The 27,860-nt window shown below is 44.0% G+C and overlaps 1 protein-coding gene across 1 annotated transcript; it reads right to left on the bottom strand.

The window, feature by feature from the left end:
• Positions 1-3,084: 3,084 nt before the first annotated feature.
• On the bottom strand, positions 3,085-26,996 carry LOC132249421 (matrix metalloproteinase-27-like). The gene is given in 8 exon segments (XM_059724512.1): positions 3,085-3,185; positions 3,408-3,511; positions 6,674-6,722; positions 6,725-6,826; positions 7,065-7,195; positions 10,617-10,722; positions 10,881-11,042; positions 26,954-26,996. Coding segments are annotated over 8 exon segments (798 nt in total).
• Positions 26,997-27,860: the final 864 nt, after the last annotated feature.

Raw genomic sequence — 27,860 nt, 5'->3', positions numbered from 1 at the left:
AATATAAATCTTGTAGTTCATGCATGCTGGAATCAGATGGAAACATTACACAGCTGCATAATAGGCTATTTGCATTACTGAGTAAGAGAGTAATATTTTGTCCTTGAGCATGATTATCACACAATTGTATATGTGAAAAACACATGACCTTAGGATACATAATCTTGTCTATAGTATTTTAATTTCCACGGTATTTTCTCTTTAACACATACATATTAAAACTAACATTAAATATGACCTGTTAAAGGAAAGAATGGTCTGTGTTTCCTTGCGATTCAAGAAGTTTTGAAAGTTACATGTGACAAGTTACAAGTTTCTCCTTATTTTTACATAGCTTTTCTACCCAGTCTTTCCTTCCAAATGCTGGTCATAGATCCGTACGGAGTGAAACTTGGGATTTAAGTCAGGCTCTTTAAAAACTTGTTTTTCATTAACAGTTTTTTTAACTTAAGTACGTGGCAATGAGTTGGAAAGAAGTGTCTCTGGTAAAGACTCATTTCCTCAATTAAAGGCGCTGATGAAGCTGCTATTTCAGTTTTCTATTCCTTCAAGAGAATATCCAGCAACTACAGAGAAAACAAAAACTGCCAGTGCTGATAGCTATGGTAAAATTGGCAGGCAAGGTTCTTTAGGTAGAACCTAAGAATATGTTTTATTAGACCAACTGAGTAGTTGGAAAAAAGTTCTTTAGCAAGTTTTGAGTTCAGTCACCCTTCATCAGGCATAGGAAGTCTCACTCCGTATGGTAAAATTGAGCCTTTTTCTGTTGAGAATGATCTCTCAGAGCTTCTATATGCATCAAGGTAAAAGAAAACGCGTTCATTTTTTTCCTTTGTAGGTTACATATGAAAATATTCTGTGTTTGTTTAACATAATAACCGCTAGACACACAACAGTTGCAAATCAGACAAAGTGAATAATTGCTTATCTTTTGATGGCAAACCACTCCTTAGACAAAGATTAAATAATCAAACACTGTTTCAACTGTGAGTGTTATGGACATGGTGGTTACAAGAAATTTGTAACTTGTCACCAGAGGCGACCCAGGCAGGATGCGGGGCCCGGGGCAAATCAGCTCATGCAGGGCTCTGCCCCAACTCCAATCCCACTGTCCTGGACCCAAAGAAGCTGCCGCTGCCATTGGCAGCGGCAGCTATGGGGGTGGGGGGATAGTGAGTGGCTGGATGCGTAGCCACTGCTCCGCCCAGCTCTGCGCCACCACTGCTACACTCGGCTCCATGAGGCCCCCCAAAGCACGGGGCCTGGGGCAGTCACCCCAATTCACAACCGCTCCCCCCCCCAAGGACGGCCCTTTTTGTCAGATGTAACTTTCAGAACTTCTTGAATGATTATTTATTATTGAAGGAGGGGAACTCAGCCCATATTATATCTGGTGCTGAATAATTTCCTTTTGCGGTTAATGATTTGTTGCAGTCAATAAATACTGTTTTATTATGGGACCATGTTAGGCTGCAAATTGGCAGCAGAGAATAGCTTTGCCTCTGCTTGTAAATGTTAGGGTGTTCCTTTCTTGGCAGCTTCCGTAAAGATTTCCTGAAGTTGTGCCCTCTAGATAGTCTTTAATTAAATTTCTGGTATAATAGATATAAGTCAAAGTGGGTCATTGGAAACAGTGATAAAAGCTGAGTAACTTTATGTACCCTAGACACATCCTACACTGTCTGCATTTTTATGTATATGTTGATATCTTTCCAGATGCACTAATAATCAAACCAAGGTCCTTTTGAGATCATTAGGTAATGGTGAAGAATAGCCACTATGACATCCTACAAGCAATGCCCATTTCAGAGTTTAAGCAAAACAGGGAACAGCTAGCAAATATTGGCCATTTCAACTCATTTCTAGATAAATTGAAATAGGAGCTTGCATTTAACCAGCCTGGAAATACCTATGTTTCTTTTCGTCTTCATTGCCGCAGAAGTGAAATGTCAGCAGGAGGAAGGCTCCAGGAAGGTAGAAGGCAGAGTTTTTGAGCCCAGTGGCAGCAAAGCCCTAACAGGGGCACTCTGAGTAGGTAAAGGAACCAGCTCACCAGACTGGAGGCTCAGAGGAGTCTTCAGCCCCAGGGGTCCAAATTTTGGAAAGGAATAAACAAGGCTTAGTATGGGGGAAGCCCCAGTGATTGCTGCTTCACCAGGAGAAGTTGCAGAGGAAACAGACTTGCATTACTGAGGAGTGCTTGGGACTCATTCACTCGCTCCAACACTAGTTGATTTGAGTTAATGAGTTTGGGTCAATGAATTGTTTACTATTTATTCTGAGTGGACTTGATGTATTTGGTTCCCTGAGGGGTCAAATGAATTGCTCCTGCCAGATGGTGCAGAGGGATCCAGAAATTAATTAGTTGGGATATGTATGAACTATTTGTTTATTGAAGGCTTGAGTTCAATTCTGCCTAGAGGAAATTAATGAATCACACTCAGCAGAAGACCCAGCGTGCCACAGGCCTTTGAGCTACCACAGGATCATATAAATCTTTTGTTGATTTGAGGGGACTCAGTTGAAGTCTTTAGCCTATGGGCCTCACGAACCTTTGCTGAATGCAGTAAGCTGAGTTGTTTACTACCTGCATTGCTAGTACGGGACCCTCCTGTGCAAAGAACTGTAGTCTGAACCCTAGTGAGACCTAGTTGGCATGCGGACATGGTGCAAAGGGGAGGAGGAGCCCTGAGAACCATTGATACGCTCTGCTCGTGGGAGTACCTGCACATGACCAAGGACCCTCCCTCAATCTCACAAGATCAAGGCATGGCAGGAAAGTCAAGGGGTATGCCCTATGAGCAGGACATACAAAGGATCAAACTGTCCAGCCCCAAGAGCTGGCACCCTAGAGGCTGGAGTGCTTGGGCACTGCTGCTCATAATTACGAAAATAAATAGAAGGTTATACTCTGCTTTGACTGCAGGGCATGGCATAACTATACCATGTACTCAAATGTGGAGCTATGAATGAAAGAACAGCTGGTTGAATACACCAGACACTCAGAGAATATAGTGATGAGTGAGCTCATAGGAAGTTAGTTACTTTTTTCTCTTGGTTTGCATATGGTAATGTTTAATGATCTTAACAGTGAAACCAGCTGTTGCTCTTCAGCTCACGAACAACATTGTTAGTATTAGGGTTGAATTCCCACTGCTTTGATCTATAGAAAAAGTAAAGGAGTCCTGGAAATAAAAAGTTGAATAATTATATTGTACAAGTTATTTGTAGTTTCATTTTAACACATAATGCAGGAAACAAGCAAAATAGCTTCAAAATACACACAGAACAGCTCTCATTAATTTTTGCTTTTGAAACAGTAAATGTTAATAATAATATTAATAACATCTTTAATTTTTCAGAATTCTTCAAGAGAATTAAGTATATTTAAATCTTAATTCACTTACCTTTATACTGGAAAACAGCATCAACTTTACTGCCAATTCCTGGAAAGTCATCTACTATTCTTCGTGGATAACCTCTTTTCATGGTTTGACTGTTTTCATCATACCTGAATGATACAGTAGGATGTAATGATTTTTTAAGAGTTTAATTTTCAATCCTGAAAAGATGTAAACATATACTTAACTTTATCCTTAGTATGGAATCTGATTGACTTCACCAGGACTGTTCACATTGTATAAGTAGATAACCTTCACATGTGCATAATTATTTGAAGGATTTTGGCATTAGACCCAGATTTATAAAAGCATGTAGGCACTGATGTGGGAGTTAGGGTTTGGATGCACCATGTGACAGTTTAATCAGCCTTTCCACCTTGTAGAAACAGGGAGTAGGCACATGCAATATCTCCCTAACCTGGTGCAGTGTACTTGAATCCGAGGTAGAATTACATCAGGGATAGTTAGAGGCACTGTTGTCAGCTAAAACCACATTTTTGTCAGCTATATTGGTGGCAGTGTCATGTATCTGTGGAGTTATCCAGAGGTAGCCATTTGCGATAGGCTTCCCTACAACCTACTGGCAAAGCATTAAAATTCTGCCCACTGTGACTAGCTGGTTGTCAACTCCGGATCCTAATTTAATCTGGTATACAAACACAATGTACAATACAGTGGAGAACTGTGTTATTTAATGAGGCCCTTTGGTACTTAAATCCAGGAATCTGATTCCTGCCTAATACTTAGGTAGATGAGAGGCCTCAGTTTCTGCCACTAAAGTTCCACAGGTGGTTGGGACTCTGCTTCTGTGCACCTCACAACTGTTTCCATCTCGGCAGGACTAGGCATCATGGCCCTATCGTTACAGACTAGGCATCCCAGAGCATACCTGCTGCACATCAATATAACTGAAACTAGAACAAGTCCAGAGGTCACAATATCTTTCATTGAATTGAAGTAGTGGAGATGGTGTTGCCACTCTGTATAATAGTTTAGAGCACTGGTTGTTAACTGGGAGTATGCATACCCCGTGGGGTACTTAAAAAGGTCGTAGGGATATTGGTGGTGGGGGGGTTCCCACCACTGTGCGCACCCTGGCTGAGGCCTGTGGGGCACGTGCCCCCCCACCTGATCTGTATGCAGGGCGGAGACGATTGCTGCTGCACACTGGGCTTTGTGCACTGCTGCAGCTGCCCTGGGAGTGGTGCGACATCATGTGCCTGCTACTGCTGGGCTGTGCTGCGCCCCCTGCCCACCCGGTGGTGGGATGCGCATGGCATCACACCACTTCTGGGGTGCTGCAGCGCAAAGCCCAGCATGCAGTGGTTGCTGCCACCACCCCATACACAGATCGGGGTGGGGGGAGCATGTGCCCCCCAGGCCTCTGCCAGAGTGTGCACAGCAGCAGGAGCTCCTGGACAAGCCTCCCAGACTCTGATTGTCCCACACCCCAGCCTAGTCAGGGCCCCATTCACCCCAGCCCCAATCCACTTCCTACTTCACTGCAGGGGCCTTGATCTGCCCCCACCAAGGCCCTTTCCCCTCCCACACAGACTAACCTGCTGGGGGACAAGAAGGTGCACACATGCATGTATGTATGTGCTCAGCCCCCACAAATCATTTTAATATAAAGGGCTACATGAGCTGAAACTCTGAGACAGAAGAAGTACATTTGTTAAAAAAGGTTGAAAACCCCTGACCTAGAGAAATGGTGCCCAACCTTTTAGCCCTGTGGGCCAGATGAGTAGTGAGGAATTGGTCCTCAGGTCAGATCCAGTCTGTTGGCCCAATCTGGTACCTGGGATTGGGACCTGATCTGGCACACAGAGCTTATCTGGTAGAGCCTGATCTGGCATATGGGGTTAGAGCCAGGGCCCAATTTGATTTGAGGGCTGGTTTGCCTGGGCCCAATCTGGCACGTGGGGTCAGCCCTGTGTGCTGTCTTGGGCCCTATGCCCAGGGATTTAAACACCACTCTCCCACCTCCCAGGAAAGTACACTAACCACCAGTCTGGAGGTAATGCTGGGATAATGGAGTTTAAGAGTACTCATAATCACAGTGGCCCAGCTTCATCAAGAGGGGGGGAGGGAAACCATATCCAGTTACTTTGCTTCTTCACTTGTGGTTCAAGTACTCTCTTATGTCATATGAGGAACATTATTAGCAAATCCAATCCTCCTCCACTTGAAGAGCAGCCAGTATAACATAAGGATGAGTTTAGGGCTTGAAAAAAATATAATTGCTGCTTTACTGCTACTTTAAAAAATAATCAGGTGGATTGCTAATGCATTTGCCTTGTGACAATGACTGTAAAATATCAGTGTAAGGGCTCTCACCAAACACACTGCATTCAAAACATAGAGAACTATAGACAGTTAAAAACTTAGCTAATATTGTGTGCCTGATTTTATCATCATGCTAAGGAAATGTATTGTAAATGATTAAGAAAACCCCCCAACATCTTTGGCTCAGACGATGCTCCCTACTTATTGCCAACTCTGCATAAGGAACTACTCTCATGAATAGCTTGCCATCTGCCTAAATATATCTGTTTGTTTATTTCATTTCCTCTGGTATTTGAGCATCAAGATTAATTCACAGCAATTAGACAAGCAGGATTAATCTTAAATGTGCTACAAATTCAGTACAATTCAGTTAAATAAGGGAAAATTAAGGACAGACTGTTTCATTCCACGTTATCTTGATTTTCCAAGTGTGATTCAGATTTATTTGTTCCGAATGCTCTTTGAACCCCAGTACTGGGACAGTTGAAGCCATACTCCCCTGGCTTTTGGGGGTAAGCAAACAGCTGCAACCTCAGTGTGCTACAGCCAGTGCTGCCTTGGCTTTCACCACTGTGAGACCTCTGCTGAACACAGGAGTCAGAGAAAGTAAAGTCCTATTAAATCAATGAGTGCATCTTCCTGCTAATGACAAATTGCTTTCTTCTTATATTTTTTTGTAATGAAAGTCCCATCTCCTGAAACTTCTATCATTTTTTGTTGAAAGGCTCTTGCTGTCTTCTATAGTAGATAGAAACATATCTAGGTCCAGGATACTCTATTTACATTCCTTTATACTGTACTTTAAAAGGGAAACAAAAGTATATTCTTTCATCAATTCAGAGTCGCTTAAATGCTTGTATTAAATGCTAAATAAAATGTTCTTTAATATTGCTACCTAAATGTCTAAATATTTAATGGGACACATCTTGTCTGCACATATTTAGATAATAGAGAAATCAAACAGAAAACAAAATCATTGCTCTTACCTCCAATACTTGTCACCTACAAAAAAGTCCGTTTTCCCTGTGTTCTTTTTGCTGCATCAATTTTCTTAACACTGCTTGGGAAACCCAATGTGCTGATATTCTTAGGATAACCAGGCAGCTCCTGATACCCACTGATAACCCAGAAATTATTGCCTGTTAATACAAAAAATGCAATTCTAGTTTCACCAATGGTTCCTGACAGGCAAAAGCAAACACAGGTGCATTCTTTTTTGTAAGTCACACAAGAGCAGAATTCAGGAAAAATACATTAAATTTCCTGTAACTGGTGATACTATATAGCAAGTGAATTATTCACATATCCACCCACTCCGCTCTTCTCTTTTTAAAAGTTCTATTTTATGAAAAATTTAGAGCAAATAAAATGCTTTACCTTTGAAAAATAGAGTCTGATCTTTAGTATTTTCATAAGCAGCTTGAATACCAAATGGAAGAAAGGGCAAGAATGTAGAAATTAATTCAAGTTCAACTTCAAAGGTATCAGGATAGACTCTCCATAAATACCTGTATATGATAGTTTTCATAGTAAATAATAAACCCCATAGATATTCCTATATATTAATGACAATATAAATAGCAATGTGTCTTAAACCCCTTTTCTAATAAGTGGAATCTAGTTGAATTGTACTAATCAACCAATTTTGCTTTGTTGGACAGTGAAATGCTTGCTACGGTGGGGGGTAAGATTTTGTCACTTCTTACTAAAATCCAAATGGACCGCCCACTTCTAGAATTCCAGTTTTCAAAGATACCAAGTGGTTAAGGCTATAAATTAGGAACAGAAGGATTTGGGCAACTCCTGTGCCACATTCTAATACAGGGAGAAGTCAGGATCGAAAATGGACCTGATTTTGTAACCTATTAAATCCATCTGCGTTGCTTGCACAGATGTAACCAAGAACAGAATTTGGCCCAATTATATGGTAATAAAGATGACAATACCTTAGCAAATGTATCTTGTTAGCTAAGGGGCGGGCAATTATTTCAGGCGGAGGGCCGCTTACTGAGTTTTGGCAAGTTGTCAAGGGCCTCATGGGTAGCTCCGCCCCTTCACAGGTGCCCCCACCTCCTTGGTCGCCATCTTGGTACTAGAAGTTCCACCCCCTAACCTCTGACCTTTGCCCCAGGAAGTCCCTCCCCTTGGCCCTGGAAGTATTCCTTTGGGGAAGAGGGTTTGCCATCTTAAGGGAAAAAAACCAAATGATATACTACAACTCAAACATCCATAATAATATATTTTAATTTAATTTAAAATAATATTTTTGCCCTGATTTGTGTGGGTTTTTGCTGTATATGTAGAAGTGATTGCATAATAGCTGCATAATGCAGTCTTACTCGTATATTGTATTGGGTGTGGAGGGGTGTCGGGGGGATGGGTGGGTGTGGGATTGGTGTGGAGCTGTGGGTGGGTGGGAAGGGGGTTTGTGGGGATGTGTGGATGTGTGTGGGTATGGTATTGTGGCTTTGGGAGCCACTTGGTGCAGAGTGACTGGCAGGAAAGTGGGGAAAGCGGTGGTGGGGAGTGGGGGGACTGGAAGTAAGCAGAGTGCAGGGCCTGTGCCAGTGTTCTGGGGCCAGTGCTGGCAGGGCCCAGAGTGGGCTGGCAGCAGTGCGGGGCATGGGCTGGCAGGAGTCCATGGAGCTGGACTGGGCTAGCAGCAGGGAAATAGGGGACCTGGCCCATGGCTTGTTAGCTTTGGGCCGGCTATGGTGAGCCTTGGCCTCCCAATCCTTCCTGCTGCATGGCAGAGTGGCCCTTGCAGTGCCCTTCGGAGTGGAGGAGGAAGACAAGGCATGCTCAGCTCCCACTGCCTTCTCCTTGTCATCGTACTCACAGCGGTGCTCATGGTGCCACTCACAGGAGTGGCCGCTGCGGTGCTCCCACCATGACCGACTGTCATACTATGCCTTCCCATGCAGCAGCCACCACCGGCCTCACAACCACCACTGTTTCTGGCTGGCATGGGCACCTTGGCCCAGTGCAGGGACAGTGCGGGACAAGCGGCACTTAGGCTTGTAGTACAAGCATCCGTGGGGCCGTGACAGAGGAGGTGGATGAGGCGGGTTCAGGTGCTACCTCCATCTCCTTGTTGCTGCTGCTGCGGTGCTCCTGCCGTACCTGGCTGCCGTGCTCCACCTCCCTGTGCAGCTGCTGCCACCAGCTCCACACCCACTGCTTCTGAATCTGCTGTTGCTGCTGTTTCTGATGGCCATGGGCGCCTCAGCCTGCAGTGGGGACAGCGCTGAGCACAAGCAGGCACAGGGCAAGTAGTGTTTGGGCTCAGGGACACGGTGGTGGTGGCAGCAGCAGCAGTGGAGGCCTTGTCACCTGGAGGCCTTGTCACCAGGAGGTACCTGCCCACTGCTGCAGCAACGAGGCAGAGCAGCCCTTGTGGCACACCTTGGGGCCACCAGCGTGGTTGTGGGGGCCACGATATGGGCTTGGGTGTCGCCACCTTCTGCTTGTCACTGTGTTCACAATGCCACTCCAAGCGGCTGCTACTGCCGTGGTGCTCCCGCCATGTCTGGCTGGTGCACTCCACCTCCCTGCACGGCTGCTGCTGTGGCAGTGGGCGGCTGCTGCCAGGTGATGAAGCTGGGCTGACCCTACTGCCACTGCGTACCTACCACAAGCCTGAGCACCTCTTTCCCCGTGGCCACTTGTGCTCAGCGCTGCCAGCACAGCAGGCTGAGGCACCTGTGGTGGCCAGGAGCAACAGTGATGGTGGCTGCAGGAGAGGTGGGCATGGGGCCAGTGGCAGCAGCCATGCAGGGAAGTGGAGCATGGCAGCTGGGCTCGGAAGGAGCACTGCAGTGGCAGCAGCCGGTACCACAAGTGGCACCATGAGCACTGGCATGAGCGTGGCAACAAGGATAAGGTGGTGGCCAAGCCCACCTCCCCCTCCTCCTCCTCCTCCTTCTCCCCCAAAGGGTGCCACAAAGGCCTCTCTGCCTTGCATGGCAGGAAGGAGTGAGAGGCCAAAGTGCACCGCAGCCAGCCCAAAGCAGCCAAGCCATAGGACAGGTCTTCTCTCTCTTTGCTGACAGCCCAGCCCGGCTCAATGGACCTCTGCCTGTCCATGCCCCGCACTCCTGCCAGCTTGCTCTGGGCCCTGCGAGTGCTGCCCCTGGGACACCAATGCAGGCCCCGCAATCTTCTTTCTTCCACTCCCCACACTCCTTGCCACCTCTCTCCCTGCTTTCCTGCCCACCCACTGGCCACTCTCCACCACATGGCTCCTGGCTGCATGGGCAGGAGCTGGCTCAACCCCGAAGACTGGAGCAAACCCCACAGTCCTCCCTTGCCTCCCCTGCCTCCCCACCCCCCCACTCTTACCTGAATTTCCCACTCTGGTACAGGGAGGCACAAACAGCCCCACAAACCCAAGCCAGAAGCCTCTGCTAGGCAGGGGCTTCTGGCTGGGGGAGGGGGCAGGGCTGGATAGGCCCTGGTGTTGCAGAAGCTTGCTGTGGCTTCCCCTGGGTCCTACTGCCCCTGGCTCCTGTCATCTTTGACAGGAGCCAGGGGTAGATAAATATTAAATTTCTAAATTTTTTAGGGGCCCGCTGGCTAGATAGAATGGCCTTGTGGGCTGGATCCATCCCGCAGGCTGTATATTGCCCACCCCTATGCTAGCTAATATGACCATCTGGTCATTCTGCAATGAAACATAGAACTTTGCATGGTATAAGATAGTCTTACTTCACACTTACATAAGTATAGATGAGTAATAATTATATTATCTGTTAAAAATAAAATGGATTTTTTTTTCCCCATTGATAACTAACTTTGATTGACTGTCTATCTCTTTATCAAATCGTTGATGTCAGTCACTGGGATGTATGGCAGTATTCAGTCATAGAGGAAATAATGCAAAAAGAAACCTCCAAAGGTTAATGTTATTTTACAATAAACTGTATTTACCTGCCTTTCACAAACATGACTTCTCTGCGTAATGTTGTGATAGCACTAAAAGACACCTTGGAGCCACAGACTTTAGATGATTTAACTGGAAAGAATGACCGGGGCCCTAAAGGGAAGCAATTAAAACACATGCATCAAATCGTGGGGGAATACCAAATATTTCATATAAAAATACTTTCAGTACCATACTTTAAAACTTTGATATAACTTTTTGAAGAAACTATTTCTGCTTTTTGTGTTTTTTAAGCCATGGTACCTACTCACCATAAATGGCCTGAATGTGAATAATGTCATCTTGAGAGAGAGGAAAATCTTAAACTTTGAAATAGGCATAACTGGGAAACATCAAGGCCCTCGGATCAGCAGAATGGGGGAGACCTAGTACATGGCCCAACTCATGAGCAGCAACAAGAAACAAGTTGAATCCTAAAGAAGAATAGGAATAAACAGTTTACATAATTGTGTCTATAGTGATTCAACAGCCCTTAGGATATATACCTTAAGCCATCAAAGTTTATATATAACATGAGACGTCATATGGGAGAAGGTAGTGTTTTTCCAGTGTCACATAGGGAGTGGCTCTTTCCTGTTTTTCTGTTGGCTATAAAATTGGCTGAGTTCAGTGAGTAGTTAGCTGGAGGTGAGAGTGGGAACACCTTTGTTGAATTGCCAGGAACAACTGCAATTTATCTTCCCTTGACTGTGTAGTGATTCAGGCATATCTGAAAGCTGCAGAACAGGGGGAACTGCTCATATGTACACATGAGGCATTAAATTATTTTGCTCTCTATGACTTTCTTCATTGTATACAGAGTATATAAAGATTGGGAAAATCAGAATATTAGCAGGATGTTCTATCTTTTATAAACAAAATTTTTAAGTTAATAATTTCTTTAAAGTATCTCCTGAGAAAATCTTGCAACTCAATTAAATCTGTTAGCTTGAAAAACAGGAAATAAACGGTTTTATCTCAGACATTTATCTACATCCACAAATATTAATGAGCTACATTTCACAAATCTCTTGTGTGTTAGGGAAGAATTACTATTCCCCCTTTACAAATAAAGAGATGTCAAGTGATTTAGTCATGATCAAAAGTCTATAAGAACCAATCACAGGTTTTTCAAGTGATGCTGGCCATAATGCAAGGATTCTATTGCATAAAAAAAAATCAAGGTCTCAACATCTCCATTTGAATAGGCAATGAGGCCAAGACTTTTCAATTTTTATCATAAAAAATGGAAAAGCAAAAGAGGTCATCCCAGAACATCTCATGTTCAAGTTCCAGGTCTCTCTGATTCACAGCAGGGGCTGCAACTATGGTCTTCTATATGCCAGATGAGCACCCGAATTACTGGCCATATCACTCTTTCCCCCCCAAAATCTGTTGTACCTTGTATAAATAATTAAATATTCATTGGATCAGAGAGATGTTGAATCTATTGCCTAGTGTTTAGGGTACACACACGGGAGACCAGTGTTCAGTCCCCTGCTCTGAATAAAAAAAGATCTAAGACTTGGATAAGTGCCCAAACACCAGGCTATTAATGAATATGGAGACTTCACAGTTGAGACCAGAAATCCCACTCTCCACTTGAAAGAACTTTTCAAGAAAATTTTTGTAGAAACTGGTAAAAGTACAACCAGGTGACCTATCACCTGGACAAGGGAGAGGAGATTGATGTCATATATCTTGACTTTAAAAAAGCCTTCAATCTGGTATCCCATGATCACCTCTTGGCAAAACTGGCTAACTGTGGCCTTGGCCTAACCATGATCTGTTGGCTGGGGAATTGGCTCCGCAGTAGGACCCAGAGGGTGGTGGTTGATAGAAGTCAATCGTCATGGTGTTATGTGACCAGCGGGGTCCTTCAAGGCTGTGTCCTAGGGCCTATACTATTTAACGTCTTCATTAATGATGTAAACATTGGTATCAGAAGCGGACTGGCCAAATTCGCTGATGACACCAAACTCTGAGGCAAAGCATCCACACCTGAGGACAGGAGGGCAATCCAGGCAGACCTTGACAGGCTCAGCAAATGGGCAGACGAGAACCTGATGGTGTTTAACACCGAAAAATTCAAGGTTCTCCACCTTGGGACGAAAAACCTGCAGCACGCTTATAGGCTTGGCAGTGCTACGCTGGCTAGCACTACAGATGAAAGGGACTTGGGGGTTATGATTGACCACAAGATGAACATAAGCATTCGATGTGATACTGCAGCTAGTAAAGTGAGCAAAGTGTTGGCTTGCATCCATAGATGCTTCTCAAGCAAATCCCAGAACGTCATTGTCCTGTTGTACTTAGCCTTGGTGAGGCCGCAGCTGGAGTACTGCATCCAGTTTTGGGCTCCACAGTTCAAAAAGGATGTGGAGAAGCTTGAGAGAGTCCAGAGAAGAGACACATGCATGATCAAAGGTCAGGAAAACAGATCTTGTGGTGAAAGTCTGAGAGCCATGGGACTCTTCAGCCTGGAAAAGCACAGGCTCAGGGGTGATCTGGTGACCTCCTATAAGTTTATCAGGGGTGCCCACCAGGATCTGGGGGAACGGCCACAAACTCCTCCATGACTGTTTCAGGCTGGACATAAGGAAGAACTTCTTTACTGTCCGAGCCCCCAAGGTTTGGAATAGACTGCCGCCAGAGGTCGTTCAAGCACCTACTTTGAACGCCTTCAAGAGACGTTTGTCGTGATGGATGTTTATCTTGATGGAATCCTATGATCCCTGCTGAATTCCTGCCCCTGGGGCAGGGGGCTGGACTTGATGATCTTCTGAGGTCCCTTCCAGCCCTAATGTCTATGAAATCTATGAAATCTGTGAAATTGCTGCAAATAGTTTCATAGTTTCATAGTAGCTAGGGTCAGGAGGGACCTGAACAGATCATCTAACCTGACCCCCTGCCACAGGCAGGAATGAATGCTGGGTTCACAAGACCCCAGACAGGTGATCGTCCAACCTCCTCTTGAATATGCCCAAGGTAGGGGCGAGGACCACTTCCCTGGGAAGTTGGTTCCAGATTTGGCCACCCTAACTGTAAAATATTGCCTTCTGATCTCCAACCTAAACCTATTCTCCATCAGCTTATGACCATTGTTCCTCGTGGTGATGCTGGGGAGAAAAAAGCTCTACCTATTTGCTGTTGATCCCCCTTGATAAGCTTGTAGGCAGCCACCAGCTCCCTCCTCAGCCTCCTCTTGCTGAGGCTGAGCGGGTTCAGGTCCTTCAGTCTCTCCTTGTAGGGCCTGTCCTGCTGCCCTCTCACCAAGCAGGTGGCCCTCCTCTGAACCCTCTCCAGGCTGGCCACATCCCTTTTGAAGCGTGGTGCCCAGTACTGGAAGCAGTACTCCAACTGCGGCCTGACCAAAGTCGCATAAAGGGGGAGTATCACCTCTCTGGACTGGCTTGAGATGCACCTTTGGATGCACGACAAGGTATGGCTGGCTTTGCTGGCTGCGGACTGGCATTGGCGGCTCATGTTCATCTTGGAGTCCATAATGACTCCAAGATCCCTTTCTGCCTCTGTGCTTTCAAGAAGGGAACTCCCCCACTTGTATATATGCTGTGGATTCCTTCTCCCAAGGTGCAGCACCCTGCATTTGTCTACGTTGAATTCCATCCTATACTCATCTGCCCACTTTTGTAGCCTGTCTAAAAATTGGATTTCAATGAATTAATATTTCCCAACAAAAATATTTTTCCACTATGTCCAAATAGATTCTCTTTTGTTCTAGCACACAGTAAGTCCCAGAACAACCTCTACTGCCTCTCAGATATTTGGGAATTATATTTTGAAAGATTTAACCTAAACCTTTCCTGATGAACATTAGCCTTCTTTTTATCCTCCGTTTTGAGAAAAGGACTAGAAAACTGTAGACTCAAAGGACTTAAGAAAATCTTCTGAAGGAGGAGTGTGACCTTTTCTAGGAGTGTGACTTTTTGTCTCACAAGTTTACTGAACTTTTAAGGAATTCCAAAAGACTAAAATATCTCAGAAATCAGTATTCAATGGAGTTGGGCTTCAAACCATGCAGAAATATTGCAGATATAGTAAGGGTCTATGGAGGAATTCTATTTCCTTTTTTGTGCCTAAATTGCAGTTTTCTAGCTACACATCTGACTTGTTTTGGAACTTATCCTGGCACTGTGGACACATAAGCATGCCTGTGTAGACTGAGCATAGGCAGTAGGTTATGCACTGATAACCCAGGAACCAAACCTCCAAGGGTGCATCCAGACTACTGTGGTTGTGCAGTATATGGCACTGCAAACACATTTGCAGCACCACATACCACACAGTCTGGAGTTCTCCATGTGATGCTCTGGTTTTTTTTTCCTGCATTTTTTTTCTGACCCCCAGGAGTAAAAAAAAAAATCTGGAAAAAAACCCCAAAGCAGCGCACTCTCGGGCAGCACGCGCTACTAAAAAGTAAAGCCGGGCCACTTGGATCTGTGCTGCGACTGCCGGCCAGGCTCTTCCCGACAGGTTTACTGTGGCTGCAGCTCTGGAAGGCCCCCAGGATCCCAGGTAAGTCTGCTGGGGCCAGCACAGTGCTGGCCCCAGCCTCGTCTATGCCACCTGGGGCAATTTGCCATGTGCCAAAGCATGCTTGGCATGGGTTTTCCCTGGGAAAAAGAAGCGGCTGTGTAAAGTCCACCACTGCTTCTTGTCTCTGGGGAACCAAATTTCCACGCATGTCTGGATGTGCCCAAAAGGGGCTAACCACCCAGCTACAGGGGCTAAAATATGGGACAATATCCCCCTTCTCCTGCTTCTGCTAGTCATGGAGTTCTGGCAACCTACATTTTCATGGCTTACATGCCCCTATGCATCCACAATGGGCCCATGTACATACCTGCATACCTTCCTGGACAATATATAGCTTATTGTGCATGCTCAGTCTAAGTACACATGCTTTTATATCCACAATGCAGGGGTAACAGACTTGCAGCCTGTGCATAACTACCAAAAACTCCACTTATATGGCTAGAAGACTGTCATTTAGGTGTACAAAGAGAAAGAGAATGCTGCCCCTATTACAGACATGATACAAAACAATAATGACTCAGCTACTGGCTCCATTCTTTTCTTATGTTGTTAATGAGGACCCTGTACTGTTGCTGCTTCCAATGGTGCTATTCCCATTTGTTCATTTACTTCTCATTCTATCCTTTGGTGTAGGATAGATTTGAATTTGGGTACCGACAATTCAGAGAGACTTAGAATCATAGAATCATAGAGAAGTAGGGCTGGAAGGGACGCCCAGAGGTCATCTAATCCAATCCCCTGCCTGAGGAAGGATCATCCATATCCAAATCATCCTATACAAATTCTTTGTCTAACCTTTACCAAAACTACAGTCAACACTGACAACACAAGATACATATTCTGCCACAGGTAAAGCAGGGGGACAACAGTGGCCAACATCCTGCTTCTGCAAAGACTGGTAATATACATATCCCAGGAAGAAGGCCACACCCCCCACTACAGAAGAAGGCAAACTTCCCCTCCCTCCCCATAGACTAAACCAATCTGACCATAGAGTTTAATTCCTTTGTGACCAAAATATGGTGATTGTTTCCACCCTGAGCAGAGGGACAAGACTCTTTAGCCAAGAACCTCCAGTTTTAAGTCCTAGCACTCCAGCTGCTGTGAACTCTCAATGCTTGATACACATAGCAGCAAGAAGAGGGGTGAGGGGAATTCTGTTCCAGCCCAGTGCAGCAACCAGCAAAGCCTTGAAGGATGGGACATACCTATAGTAGAATATAGGCATATCTATGCCTAAGATCATTCCTGACCAGTGGCTGTCCAAACTTTTCTTGAACACCTCCAGTAATGGAGTGCCCACAGCTTCCTTAGCCAGTCTATTCCATTGTCTCACTGTTCTAACAGTGAAAACGTTTTTCCTGATAACCTACTTTGCTGCAACTTAAAGCCATTGGTTCGCGTGTTACTATCTGCAGCAAGAGAGAAAAGATGTTTTCCCTCTTCTTTATGAAAGTCCTTCAACTATTTCAAGGCTGCTGTCATGTCTCCTCTTAAGCCCTTTTTCCACAAGCTGAACATGCCTAGCTCCTCATATAACTTGCTTTTCAAACCTTTCACCATTTTTGTTGCTTACCTCTGGACTCTCTCTAACTTCTCCATGTCCTTTTTTAAAATGTGGAGCCCAAAACCACGCACGATACTATAGATGAGGTCTAACCAGTGCTGAAGTACCAGTGCTGAGGTACTAACCAGAGAGGTACTGTCTCCTCCCGTGTCTGGCACCTAATGCTTCTATTGATGCATCCCAAAGCCACGTTAGCCTTTTGTGCAGCTCCCTTATACTGCAGACTCATGTTGAGTCTGTGCTCTCTCAAGACTCCCAGATCCTTCTCAGGAGTGCTGCCATCCAGCTAGGTGTCATTCATGTGGTATTTATATTTTTTATTATTCTTCCCAAGGTGTAGCTCTTTGCATTTGTCAGCATTGAACTTTATCCTGTTAGGTTCATCTCAGATTTGATTTGCATTTTCTTGGGATCCTTCTGAATTATACACCCATCCTCCAGTGTGTTCTGAATCTTTCCCAGTTTTGTGTCATCTGCACACTTGCTCAAGAAGCTTTCTATGCCAGCATCCAAATCATTAATAAGCCTGTTAAACACCAGTGGGGACCAGGACAGACCCATGTGGACTCCATGTGAATCCTCCTGCCATTCTTACATGGATCCATTTATAATTACTCTTTGCTTGTGGCTATTGAGTCAGTTGTCTAACCCCCTTATAGTAGTTTTGTCCAGCCTACATTTATCCAATTTGTTTATGAGAAGGTCCTGTGGATCTTGTCAAAAGCCTTGCTAAAGTCCAGAAACACTAAATCCACAGCATTCCCTTCATCCAGCCAACTGACCTGCCAACTTTTCCATTGCCTATATGCTTTCCTTTTGCATTTGAGGCATCCTAGATGCTCTTTGTACAACCGCATTGGTTTCTTGCCATTCTTCTTGTGCTTCCACCGTGTTAGAAGATGTGGACCTTCAAATCTTCAGTTTGGAAAATGGGATTCTTGCAACTGATATAAAAATCTTTTAAAAAGATTATTTACTTTGTGTGAAACCTCCAGAGGTTATGGAAGCTTCATCAGAAGAAGCTCCTCTAAGACAGGGAGGACCCCGGACTTGAGTAGGAAGCTGGACCAGATGACCTCCTGAAGTCCCTTCAGCCCCATTTTTCTATGATTCTATTAAAACAGGAACACTGTCTTAGAATTCAATAGGACCAGCTTTTCAACGTTTTACTTTCCTTGTTTAAAATCCTATAGTAATTTAGGGTCAGATTCAGACTGATTCCAGACACAATTAATAAGATATAGAAAGAATTTTACACCTAACTTCTGAAGAGCAAGCCAGATTATCCCTGTTCTATAAGTCACAACATACATTAGGCACATGAGTTTAGGCAGGGCCTACATTTGGACTGCAATGTGTCTTCATTTCTACATTTGGGATGCATGTTTTGAAATAACCCACCTAATCGCTGAAGTGTCTAAACTCTGTTGCAATCCAGATTGGTGCTGGGATGCACTTAAACCCCTCACAGGAGTCAATATATTAGACATGGCAACATATTTAAGTCATACTGCCAACAATTAAAAAATGCCAGTAATAGTGCCCCACATCTGCATAATAGCCTAGAGAGTATAGAATTTGCCCAGAAAGTGACAAGCCTGGGTTGTAATCCTCTTCAGCCTGAGGGGATTCCCACTTCTCAGGAGATTGTCCTAAAAACAAGGTTATAACATAGTCCAGATTGCTGCACTGTCCAGTCCTCCTGTTAGAATCACTGGTATCCAAGAGTGCAAGATTCATGGAGGAAAAGGAGAACAAGCAAGAGGACTCATTACAGCAAGCCTGTAATAAGGGCAGTCCTCTGTATAGGGAGGAATCCTGGGTTCTGATCACTGCTCTCAGGACTGTTTATGGATTCATGTTAGATATTCCTTGTTTAAAAATAGAAATATGCTTAATGGCAGACACAAGAACCCATATGTCTCCTCTCTCCAAGAAGGACTCAAATCACTAGGCTATAGAGAAATGCTCTTTCTTGCTAGGTTTCCTTCTTGTTCCCTGGCTCTTGCACTTTTAGCTTCCAAGTGCCCAGCAGCACAAATAAAAGGAGTAGAGGGTGGTCCCCTCCAGCTATTCTATAGCTTGCTGGTTAGGGCATTCTCTTAGGAATTTAGAGATATGGTTTTAAATTCCCTCGCAATCAGAAGGTGTCCAACCTAGGTCTTTTAGGACTAACCACTTAACTATTTGGTAAAAGTGAAAGTCACTACATCCAGTCAGGTAGGTGCCTGGCTTCATAAGTGGCAGTAGGCATTCTGTTCCTCAAGTGAACAGAAGCAAATAACTTGGTGCTCAAGTTTGGTACTTTAGCTCTGGTGGGCAACAGGAGGACAAATATATCCCCATACTTAATATTTCCTTTTGTATACCTCTAGATTCTTTCAGGCCTTCAAGCTAGTCCTTTGAAGGCATCTAAGACTATTCATTGACTGTATGTGAATTCTAGGTACCTAAATGGCCCAGCTGGATCACCTCTTTGGATTAGTGCACCTATGTCTTACACATGCACTGAAGTCTGAGTATAGGTGCCTTAGGTGAGCAAAATGGATCTGGTCTTTAGGCTTTTGCCAGATTAAAAAAACCAAAACTGTTACTTTAAATATTATTTTAATGTCTTACATTATTTTCAAGGGAGAGAAAATAGACTATATTAGAAAACAACTACTTATGTGTTTTTCTTCTTAATTAGTCTGTAGAATTATTCAGACTGTTTCCAAAAATGTAGATGGAAAGATTACACTTTTCTAATACATTCTATAGGTGAATACATGTGCCCCACTAAAGGCTGTGGAAATTTGACCATTAACTAAAATGGGGTGAAGATTTTACTCTGTATACTTTAGAACTTTAAGACCTTGATTCAGCCAGTTTTCTTAAGCATATGCCTAATTTTAAACATATGAAATTGTGTCCTGTTGAGTGACACATCAGTCCTGTTGAGTGACTGATTTTCTGCCTCTGTCTATGGGATCTAATTTTCTCACGTCACCAATTTTTTTCACCTCTTATTTCTTCATTTAAACCACATCAACCATGGTAGACTAACACTTCTTCTGTTAAGTAATTCAGACAAAGGGAAGTTTTAAGAGTTACACAAATTAGCGTGCCTCATCTTGTACATGCTGGCCATCTTCCACTTTCAGTGATGTCTGTGAAAACTGAGTGTGTACAGTACTTCAGAGAAGCAACCAAACCTCTGACAAAACAGGACTCATCATTTGCAAAATAACTTGTGACAAATATCCTCACTGTTTGGCTGTGCTATTTTTATGAAAACCATGTTCCAATGTTTGTCATTTGTAGCCAATATCTATCTTCAGTTCTTAGAAGAAGATGAACGTCATCCCAATTTCACTGCATTATGATGTTTGCTGTTTGGCTTTTAATGTTACTCAGCTGCAGCATGGGTATGTTCTTTATTAATATTTATTTGCACTGTGGTAGCACAAAGAGACCCTCATTCCCCTCATTCAATCTGGGGGTCATTAAGCTATTTACTGGTGGCCCCAACACTTCTAAATCATAATGGTTGAAGGTAGCTCCATTAAAAGGAAAATATATATTATACAAAGAATTGGAAATGTGTTTCCTGATCTGTGCCTTCCAGTTTTCAATTAAAGTTTTTAGGAACTTTATAGATTTTAAGTCCGGTTGTGAACATTATGATTATATAATCTAACCTACCCCATAACTTTTGCTTGATTTACAGCATGTGTTTAGGAAGGTTTTCATAACATTTACATTGAACTGGTCAAAGACCAACATAGCACCAGAAGCAGCTTTGGTATGAGGTGGGGCTACACAGAGCAGCTGCTGTTTCTCCTCTGCCCTCATTGCTCATCAGCTCCCTCCAGTGCCTGTGTGGAAAGGGAAAGAGGAGAGCCCATGAGGCCATCCATTATTTGGACATCACTCAGGGCCAATCCGGATTGACCACTTAACCTAGTCATTGCAAGGCCTAAAAGTCAGATACCTGTGTCCAGGAATGTGATCCAAATAGAATAAGATCCTTAAGATCTTTGTGAATACAAGTGGGTTAGGCACCTATGTTCTCTGTGCTGAGAATGGGATGAGTTGGGTACCTTCAGCGAACTTGGTGGTATCTAGAGGTAACCAATGGAAAATAGTAAGCACAAGGAAGGGCCACAGGAATTTAGGCACATAAGTCAGGCAGTGCTTTCGGCATCTCAATTCACTGGGGATCCAGACAGTGTAATCCCTTTTCTAAGGATAAGTATTAAGTGGTCAGTAGTGTGAAGCCCAGTGATTACCACGCTCACGTAGGATACGTCAGACATGTATTCTAGTCCTTTCCCAGCCTGAGGGGATTCAGACCTACATCTCCCACTTCCCAGGAGAGCATTTAAAGCCTCTGACTGCAGAATAGACTTGGTGGATGCATTTGAGATTTTAAATCATTGAATGAGAGCATGAGAAAAGTAAGAAGGTGCATGATTCGGTAGTCCAGTGATGTGGTACTCCCCTGGAGTGGGGAGAATGGGCTTCGCTTGCTGCTTATCTCTGTTTTAATCCAGTGAGTGTGAAATGTAACATTCATGAAGAGTCTTGGAAACAGGAGCTGGAACTCAGGATACTCTTTTCTCAGCTGAGTGCTACTGTTACTGGACTTGTCCATCTTCCGGCTCTAAGGCTCTTGCATTATAGGCTCCCAGCATGGGGGAAGGAAAGTGCTTTTCCACACTAGGCAATTCTAGTGGTCTGGTGGTTAGGGAACATTTACAGACTGGGAGATGTGTTGATTTAAGGAAACAGTCTGCTGCAGTGCTGTCAGTGTAATGTAGGGGTGCTCGGAGGAATCTTAAGGAACTGAGACCTGTGATGGGACCCCTTCAATCCCTATTACAGGGAAGAGCCCTTAAAGAAGAACAAGACTAGAGGCCACACCCATTAGAGAGATATAAAGACAGGGCCCCAGAAGTGAGAGGGCAGAAGGACCCTGAGCAGGGTGGATAGAGCTCCCATTGAAGGAAGACAGGTCCAAGGGAACTGACTGGTGCATAAGCTGAGGTGTAAGACTGGCTAGGGCAGGGGTGGGCAATTATTTTGGCTGGAGGGTTGCTTAACAACTTTTGGTGAGCTGTTGAAGGCCACAAGGGTAGCTCCACCCCTTGACATGTGCCCCATCCCCCTATCGCTATCTTGGGACTGCAAGTCTCACTCCCTAATCCCTGACTTTTGCCACCAGAAGTCCCTTCCCTTGCCCTCGGAAGTCCTTCTTTGGGGAGGGGGGCTTGCCATCTTGGAACCGGAAAAAAAACAAATCATATACTAAAAATCAAACATATACTATACATATTTTAATGTTATTTAAAAAAAATATTTTGTCTTGATTTACCTGTGTTTGCATAGTGTATATAGAGGTGATTCCATAATAGCTCACAATAAAGTCTTACTCTTGTATACTGGTGGGAGGGGGGGTAGGGGGGAGTGCTGGGAGCCCCATGGAGGTGGAAGAACAGAGCCCACCAGGTCCAGTGGCATGCGACCTCTGAAAGCCTGTGCCTCTTGATGGCTTTTAGAGGGGCAGCTGCAGGATTGTAATAAGTTTTTTGGAGCCCGTTCCCCCTGGCTAAGTAGAATGGCCTGGTGGACCAGATTTGGCCCATGGGGCATATTTTGCCTACCCCTGGGCTAGGGCCTAATAAGACTTAAGGAAATCTGGGTTGATTTGGGGCCTGTTCAGAAGGTCAAGGAGCATGAAGAGGAGATTGGACCAGGGAAGAATCTGGTGGAGAACTATGAGTCTAACAGGGTCTTTTTGTCATTATACAGAAAGATGGTAAATGCAGGAAGTGACATCCCATCAGACCAGGTAAAACCCCAGACCTGAAGAGGGTGTGCTCAGAGGGTATTTTCTGTTGGCTGGACTCTGTTTTGCTGCAGACACCAGCCAAGTGATCGATTATCCCCACTTACCATCATTAGCAGCAGACACCGTGCATATTGAAGCATAACACTCATCTGTTCTGTAAGCATTAGCTTAGTGTGAAGAGTATTAAAATGATAATAAACATCAAACAGATAGATGAAATTCCACAAAGCAAAATTGTGCTACCCCAATTAGCTCGAGTTACTAGGGTAGAGTCACAAAATACTAGATACAGGTAAAATGTTCAAAATAATTCACAAAAATTCGTCAGAGAAACTGCTAAGGAGATGAAGCTGTGAACAAAAGTTAAAGAAAATTAAAGAACTGTCATTCATTGGAATCTGGCAAAGAAACAAAGTTTAAGAATAAACTGTTGATTTTCAACAGAGCAATACATTAAAAGACAGTGATTTTTAGGTTTAATCAAGACTATAAGAAACTCCATAGGAAATATTCAAAAAAATGAGAATGGAGAACATATAAAAGCACATGGAATTCATAATTGAAAAATACACTGAAGTGAAAAAAAAAACGTGTTGAAGAAAGCAAGTGGAATGATTTGGAATACTTATGAGTAATATATGAAATTGATTCCCAATTAACTGTAACTATTAAGGAAAATGACTCAAGGAGAAATCCTGGTTGAAGTGAAATCTATACCTTTACCATCTATTTCATTACCATCAACATTTCACACTGGGGCTTCATTTGCAACAGGTTCCTAAAGGCTTTTCTGGACTTCCTGTTTAATATTTGTTAGAAAAATAGATATATGGCCATACAAAGATCTCTACCTTGCCAGTAAGGGATCACCTACTATCCCCCTTTTCCTTGGGTATTCTCTCTTCATGCTCACCTGCCATGACTTTGATGTTTGAGGATGCACAGCAAGGAAGAGAAAACAAAGGGAGGCAAGATCTTCAGTTATCCATGCTATTAGGGATCGTGGCAGTGATTTTCTTCCCAGGCTCCACTGCCCTTACACACCCTCTACTATTGGCACACCAATACAGGCACAAGCCTGTGACCTCTGTCTGTCTCACCCTTACAGCAAGTGAAATATAGTGACTGATAACACACTAGTTATTCCAATCTCTTGCAGGCAAAAGGATGACCACTAATGGCCCCTCTCATGTACTTCACTACATTTTTTAGGGCTTTATCCCCTTACTCAGGACATCAGTTGCCACTACATCTGTTTATAATGACCCCTATTATTCCTGTTTTTACTTCCTCTGTCTGAGTACAGTCTCCCCAGACATTGGTCTCCTTCTTTAACCCTTGGTTGAGTTGATTCAGGCTCAACTCAGTCCTCCCTCAGGGCCAACTAATTACTCAGCCATACACATTGATTCATTCCCATTTACAGTCCATCATTCTTCAGGCATAGCATTATGATTCTTATTACATCCGTTAACAAACCTCTTGACCCCTAGTCAGTCACTTGGCTTTCATTTTACTCACTCTCGGCACCTCATTTAGTAATCCAATAACACTTAATTCATTTGTTCTAGGTCCCCTTTTGCCCAGGGTGACCCAGCTTGCATATTAGCTTCTCATTAGTGATTACAACCAAGTCTCTAAGTCTAAAAAGATTAAGTCTATTTGGCCCTTTTTCTAATTGGCTGAACTAAGAAAGAATCCTTTTTCTCCTGGGGTTTCTAGTCCAATAACCCCATTCCTCCTCTTTCCCTTAGGGAAAACCCTGGGGTAAACTTGACTCACTAGCGGCAGCAGCTCCTTTGCCCCCAGCTGAGGATTCCCATGACATCTCTCCATCAAAGTACTTGCTCCCCCTTCGCCTTGGTTGTGGGTTTGTCTCCCGGTTATCTTACCAATTCCTTTGGTTAATGTCCATGCTTCCGCACAGCATGCACGAGCTACAGCTCACTTGTGCTTCCCCTCTCTGAGGAACCATCCTGTCGGCAGACCCAGGCTTATGTTCCAGTCCGGACTTAGCAGGCCAATGGGAGCTAGCCTCAGGGTCCCACGTGTGTCTGGCACATGGGCAGCCAAGTTTGCTTTGGATGCTGTCAGCATGTTTCTCCCCATTGCTCATGCTCATCAGTAAATACCCTTCTGTGTTTGGCCTGGGGGAGCACTCCTGACCATAACAGGGCCCATGTTTGGTGTCCTGTTACAGGTAGACATTTTCTGCCCTATTGGCCTGGATCTGGGGCTGGGACTGGGTCTATCACACCCTCCTTTCCAAGGCAGCATCTCTCTCACTGAATGCCCACACATCTTTCCTTCATGGCTGCCAAAGGGGATGCTTCAGGAGTAGGGTTAGAGGGTACAATCATCAATACCTTAGCCCACAGATGTGTTGTCAGAGTAGGTGTAGAGTCCCTGTAGGTGCCAGGACCTAGAACTCAAGTCTTCCATGCTGTAGTCAACAGGCTGCTGGATTAAAGTTAGGAAACTACTTCTGGCAAGTATATACATACCTAGCCAATTCCATATTTGATTGTTATAACCCTTCTCAGTCTAATGTTGCTAAATTAAATAAGCCAAGCTTCTTTTATATACTTTTTGAGATGAGGTCTCAATTCCTTTGACCAGCTTAGTGACCTTTCTTTAAATTCACTACAATTTAAATTAATCTTTTTGAACATTGGTGACCAGAACTGTACATGGTATTCTGAAAGCAGTCTTCCAGTACATTGTCCAGTGCCCTGAGTACCTCTTTCTCTTTACTGCATATATCCTGTTTACTAAACCCTAAAGTTTTTTTTAAAGCCATGTTACACTGGTCATCAAGCAATAGGCTAAATTGCTACTCTTCCTCAGGTGTCTCTAGACTTCACACATACCTGTTCTGGTGCAATGAAAGAACAGGACATACAATAGGAGATCAGTCTGACTAGATCACAATCTTTTCAATGAGTTGAAACTCAAAAAAGAATTATATATAATGTGGAAAATTTGTCATATTACTAGGAAAAAGTATAAGCATATTCTGTATCCCAGTATCCAGGTCTGCAGGGAGAAAATCAGGAAGGCCAAGGCATGATCTGATATGCAAGAGGCAAGGGACATTAAAAGCCATAAAAAGGGTTTTACAAGAATGTCAGAAACAAAAGTAACCAAAGCAACTAAAGAAACCATAGGTCTCTTATGGGATGCAAAAGGCAATTCAAAGAATGTGTGATTCAAAGAAGGCTGAAGTATTTATTTAACCTGGAGAAGAGAAGACTTAAGTGGGATTTAATAGCAGCCTTCAACTACCTGCCGCATAATTACAAGGAGGATGGAGCTAGACTGTTCTCAGTGGTGGTACATAATGAATAAGGAACAATGAAATTGAACAAGGACAAATGCAAAGTCCTCCACATGGAATTAAATAAATGTATATACAAATACAGACTGAAGAATGGTTGGCTGCAGAGCTGCAGAGAAGGACCCGGGTGTTACTGTAGACCAGAATCTTGCGAATCAATAGAAGTGATTCTTCTGTTGTATTCAGCACTGGTGAGTCCTTACCTGGAGGACTATGTCCAGTTTTGGGCTGGGAAGGAGTGGAAGCTGCAGGCCTAGAAAGGAACCCAAGATGTTGGGAGGAAGCCAATGAATGGGGGAAAAGGCTTTTGCAGCAGCATAGTGAATACTCACCTACAGCCAACTTGCTGGTGGCTGTTTCTGACTGGAGGACCTAGTTATGGCTGTAGGTGGGTTTAGGAGGCCCCACAAGGGTGCCTGAGAGAAAGTACCAAAGCTGAAGGCCTAGCCATTGCAGAGGGGCTGAAACGAAGAAAGGGCCGTGGGCCCAGAAGTGGGCCCAGGCCAGGAGGACCAGAATCTGAGCTCCAAGAGAGAGAAATGGGCTGAAGGTGAAAGAGGCAGGCCAGAGCAAGTAGGCCTGGGCTAGAGGCCTGCAGTCAGATAAACTAGTGGGCTAAGGCTGAAAGGGCTGAAGTCTATACAAGAAAGTGAATGAAAGAGTGACATCTGCAAATTATGGGTGTGGTTATGGGGGAAGCTGGAGTCCATGATTAGAGTTGTTAGAGGTTAATTAGCACCTATAGGGTCATGTGTGGTGACTGTAGAGTTGCAGTTGTGCTAGCAGGGTGCAAGCAGTTCCAGATGGGCCCGAGAGATGCTTGCAGAGAACAGAGGAGGTTCTGATAGCTAATGGAGGGTCCACGGACCAAGGGTTGGGTTAAGTTGGTCTGACACTGGTGAGATCACTCCAAGACTCAGGAGCAGCCTCTTAGTTTGTACAGTGTGAACACCAAGTCATTGCAGGTGATGTAGAAAGGCTGATGTACAGAAGACCTAGAGTGCCAGCAGGATTAGGGATTAGGGTGGCCCCTAAAAGGTACCACAATTACCCCTAGGACCAGTCCTGTCACAGATATCCATACGAATACCCATACCGCATGCAAAGAATATTCATTGTGAACAAAAATATTAATAGAGATATCAGGGACTGAACTTATTTAATATCTTCAGTGTTGAAAAGCAGGATTCTAGTCATAAAAGTTGTTGAAAATCACACAGAGAGAGTAGAAGTGTTTTAGGATTGACGTAATAGAAAAAGGAGGACTATAGGATTATAAAGTGTACAGGGTTGTAAAGGACAGACAACAAGAACTTCTCTTATAAGCTCAGGGTCCATCCTTTAGAAATGACAGAAGATGTGAAAGACTAAGTAGCCAGTCACAACCACCAGTGCGATGCTCTCATGAATAAAGCAAATGGAATCCTAAAATGTAAGAGAAGATGTTTTTTTTCCATTAGAGATAGGAATGCCACTGTTCAAGCCACTATTACAACCTCAACTTGAATAAAGATCTAAAATTTTGGCCACTTATCTCCAAAAGGGATTAATTCAGCTGCAGATGATGTAAAGCAGGACTACTACGATGACCAAAGGAATGGAGAGCCTATCACACCAAAGGAAACTCGAAGAGCTTGGCTTTTTAGCCTAGCATTACTGAGGAGGCTGAGGAGGAACATTATTGCTCACTTAGAATGAACTCCAGAATTAACACCAGGGAGAGAAAATAATTGTTTTTGCCAAAAAACCAAAGAGACATAAACTCATTACAAATAAACATAAGGTAAAAATGAGAGAGTAGGATGGAGCTTCCTTGGTGGGGATGTACAGCCCTAACAATTCATAGGAATTTCAAAGCGGGTCATGTAGGATGATGCAGTGTGGGACTATGTAGCGCTCCCATTCACTGCTTTTTATTTGGGGGAAAGGGTTGGACTCTTGACGCCCCTTGCAATTTC

This window comes from Alligator mississippiensis, chromosome 1 (assembly GCF_030867095.1).
Source record: "Alligator mississippiensis isolate rAllMis1 chromosome 1, rAllMis1, whole genome shotgun sequence".
NCBI lineage: Eukaryota > Metazoa > Chordata > Crocodylia > Alligatoridae > Alligator > Alligator mississippiensis.
Note: the sequence above shows the minus strand (reverse complement) of the source record. Positions and strands in the feature narration are given on the sequence as shown.